The following is a 2091-nucleotide window of genomic DNA, read 5'->3' as shown; positions in this document are numbered from 1 at the left end:
ATAATTATAGGAACAACAATTATAAATTTTGTAGTAAAAAAAAAAAGATGTGATAAGATGTTTCAGAGCGATCCTTTGGTTCCAGGTGGCTGGCGTGAGCGGGAGAAGGCCCGGGAGGAGAGCTGGGGTCCTCCCCGCGGCGGCGGCCAAGATGATGAAGAGGAAGGCGATGGAGATGAAAGGCCATCTGATCGCTTCAGAGACCGTCGGCCACAGAGGTGGGGAAGGAATCGGCGTCTGAAGAGCAGCAGACGCTCCTCCTACAGAGAAAGTCGTTTCTGTTTGTTTTACTGAGATTTTAAACTGTTTGCAGAGAGGAGAACATCTGGAGAAGAGGAGGCACAGAGGAAGGAAGCTGGAGGGAATCTCGCAAAGAAGACGCTGACCGTGATGATCGTCGTAGCGACCGGAGGGAGCGAGACAGACGAGATGATCGCGATAGCAAACCACCTAGGGATACTGATGAAGGTGAGGAAAACTTGGAGATATGAATTTAGTTTCAATTCAGTTTATTTCTATAGCGCCAATTCACAACACGTCATCTCAAGGCACTCATCCAGTCAGATTGATTCAAAGTTTGATATCTAAGGAGAACCAGTTGATTGCATCGACTCATTGACTCTTCAGCAATCCCTCACACTAAGCATGCTTGTAGCGACAGTGGAGAGGAAAAACTTCCTTTAACAGGGAGAAACCTCCAGAAGAACCAGGCTCAGCTCGATCAGATGGCTGAAAACAGTTTTTTGAACCTGAAAAGCATAACTTTTAAAATCTACTGCTAATGCATCTCACATTCTAATATCAGAAACATCAGTATCTCAGTTTAAAAAAAAAGGAAAATCAACTCTGTCACACAGACTTTGTTTTTAGCACTAATACAATTACCATTCTAAGTATTTTATAGCATTTTTCCAGTAAAAAGGGACTAAATAAATAAGTCACTGGGAAGGCTGGGGTTACCCTCCACCATGAAGGGATGCATCAAAGACCAGCTGATCTATTAAAGCACATCATTGGAAAGTTTAGTGGAAGGAGAAAAGTTTGAAAATTGCAAATTGTCACAAGTTGCCTGAGTCAGGTCCAGTATAAAGTTTTACAGTTGGGGACCATTTAATGTGCTGATGTTGATTTGATTGATTTAAATCTAGAATTAAACACTTAAAGTATAAAACTGTATTTACTTGATCTGTGAGTTTTTCTATGATCTAGTTTATTGAGATGAAATGTCATCTATAGCCAGCAGGGGTCACTGTTTCCATGTGTGAATACTGCTACTGAGGGAGGGGGGGCTCTCTGTGCCTCAACATGTTTTCAAGATGTATTTAATATTTAGTGTTTTTTGACTTACTCCCTAACCATGCAGTCGCATCTGATGCCCCAGGCAGTACATGGCGCCGCGGCGGCGAAGAAAGACGAGAGGAACGGGAGCGTCCCAGAGAGCGGGAGCGCGAAGCTGACGGGGAGAAGGCCTGGCGCACCGACAAGGAAAACCCTCGCCGCACCAAGAACGAGACGGACGACGATGGTTGGACCACCGTCAGGCGCTAACATCTACGACCATGTGTCCAAGCGCTCCTGGCCAACATAATCCAAATATTAAACCATAAGAATAATAATCATCCAGCAGGTCAAGGTTTGGATTAACGCTCCTCGCCTCTAATACTGGATGAAATACTTGTAGGCGGATTTATTTTCTTTTTTTTGTCTTCCTGTGATCATTCAGACAGGTTCCATTTCCTCATGATCTTTTGTGCACAGCGGCCTCATAACAAACAATAGTCTATAAACGTGTTATTAGAGCTTCAGACGCTCCTGGGCTGATGTTCAATTCAAACCGTTTCACCAACTGCCTCTTAACTCTACATGTTCAAACTCAGATTAACATCTAGCAACAGGAGCAGTTCTTTTCCTGACTTCTGCTCCTCATGTCGAAGGAGGTGCTTCTTAATCTGCTGGTGGATTTTACATCTTAATTTGCATGCTTCAGATTATTCAGATTATCTTAATATCCAGTGTGTGCTGCTGCAATCAGTGGTTTCGTACCACTTTGCATGTATGCATAGAAATCCTAGAAATAATAAAGATGTTTGC

General features: G+C 43.3%; 1 protein-coding gene across 1 annotated transcript in view; it reads left to right on the top strand.

Moving 5' to 3' along the window:
* The window catches only part of eif3a (eukaryotic translation initiation factor 3 subunit A), an 18780-nt gene extending 16689 nt beyond the window's left edge, over positions 1–2091 (top strand). The window contains exons 20-22 of the mRNA XM_015380260.1: positions 86–218; positions 314–468; positions 1382–2091. Of these exons, the coding sequence (XP_015235746.1) occupies positions 86–218; positions 314–468; positions 1382–1548 (455 nt within the window). The 3' untranslated portion in view covers positions 1549–2091. The remainder of the gene's footprint in view (positions 1–85; positions 219–313; positions 469–1381) is intronic.

The sequence above is a fragment of the Cyprinodon variegatus genome, unplaced genomic scaffold, assembly GCF_000732505.1.
Source record: "Cyprinodon variegatus isolate N-32 unplaced genomic scaffold, C_variegatus-1.0 Scaffold11, whole genome shotgun sequence".
Classification (NCBI taxonomy): domain Eukaryota; kingdom Metazoa; phylum Chordata; class Actinopteri; order Cyprinodontiformes; family Cyprinodontidae; genus Cyprinodon; species Cyprinodon variegatus.
Note: the sequence above shows the minus strand (reverse complement) of the source record. Positions and strands in the feature narration are given on the sequence as shown.